Genomic DNA, 1,264 nt, shown 5'->3' on the forward strand with positions numbered 1-1,264 from the left:
AAATAGGACCTCAAGGCAAAGCCAAAGGCATGAGTGGAACCATAGAGCCCAAATGGGTGGTTATGGGTGGGTCTTTTTTAAAGATTATTAATTATCATGGTAAAATTATACATGACATAAATTTTATCATTTTAACCAGAGTACAGTTTCATGGCATTAAGTATATTGACAGTGTTGTTTTATCATTAACAATGTCTTCAGGACTTTTTCATCTTCACAAACTGAAACTCTGTACCCATTCAACAATAACACCCCAATCTCCTCTTCCCCCACCATCCAATTTTTTGTCTCCATGAATCTGACTCCTCGAGGAGCCTCACATAAGTGGAATGTATTTGTCCTTTTTTTTTTTTTTTTTGAGATGGAATCTTGCTCTGTTGCCCAGGCTGGAGTGTAGTGTTGCGATCTCAGCTAACTGCATCCTCTGCCTCCCTGGTTCAAGTGATTCTCCTGCCTCAGCCTCCCGAGTAGCTGGGACTACAGGCATGTGCCACCACGCCCAGCTAATTTTTGTATTTTTAGTAGAGACGGGGTTTCGCCATGTTGGCCAGGCTGGTCTCGAACTCCTGACCTCAAGTGATCCACCTGCCTTGGCCTCCCAAAGTGCTGGGATTACAGGTGTGAGCCACCATGCCTGGCCTGTATTTGCCCTTTTGTGACTGGCCTATTTCACTTAGCATAATGTCTTCAAAGTCCATCCATGTTGTAGCATGTGTCAGAATTTCCTTCCTGTTTAAAGTTTGAATAAATCCACCACGCCCTCCACATGTTCCACTGCCTCTTCTCTTCTCGCTTGGGAACTCCAGTCTCACCTTGGCTTGCAATGGACCCCAACTGCTCCTGCGCCGCTGGTGGCCCCTGTAAGTGCAAAAAGTGCAAGTGCACCTCCTGCAAGAAGAGCTGCTGCTCCTGTTGCCTCCTGGGCTGTGCCAAGTGTGCCCAGGGCTGCATCTGCAAAGGGGCTTCGGAAAAGTGCAGCTGCTGTGCCTGATGTCGGGACTGCCCTGCTCTCAGAGGAAAACAGAATGACACGTAAAATCCAGGATTTTTTTTTCTACAATCCTGACCCGTTTGCTACATTCCTTTCTTTTCTGTGAAATATGTGAATAACAATTAAACACTTAGACTTGAAAAATAAAATAAAATACAGTTTGAATAATACTCCATTGCATGCATGTACCACATTTTGTTTATTCATTCACCCACTGTGGGTTGCTTCTACATTTTGGCTACTCTGAATAGCACACAACGAACATGGGTGTAC

At 44.7% G+C, this 1,264-nt stretch overlaps 1 protein-coding gene across 1 annotated transcript; it reads left to right on the plus strand.

The window, feature by feature from the left end:
* Positions 1-760: 760 nt before the first annotated feature.
* On the plus strand, positions 761-991 carry MT1HL1 (metallothionein 1H like 1). The gene has a single exon (XM_054501521.2). It carries the CDS (start codon positions 767-769, stop codon positions 989-991), a length of 225 nt encoding a protein of 74 aa, XP_054357496.2. The 5' UTR covers positions 761-766.
* Positions 992-1,264: the final 273 nt, after the last annotated feature.

Source organism: Pongo pygmaeus, chromosome 1, assembly GCF_028885625.2.
Source record: "Pongo pygmaeus isolate AG05252 chromosome 1, NHGRI_mPonPyg2-v2.0_pri, whole genome shotgun sequence".
In the NCBI taxonomy this organism is placed as follows: domain Eukaryota; kingdom Metazoa; phylum Chordata; class Mammalia; order Primates; family Hominidae; genus Pongo; species Pongo pygmaeus.

Excerpts from the sequence above, each read along its gene's own strand:
- MT1HL1 (XM_054501521.2), top strand. The coding sequence starts at position 767 with ATGTTCCACTGCCTCTTCTCTTCTCGCTTGGGAACTCCAGTCTCACCT.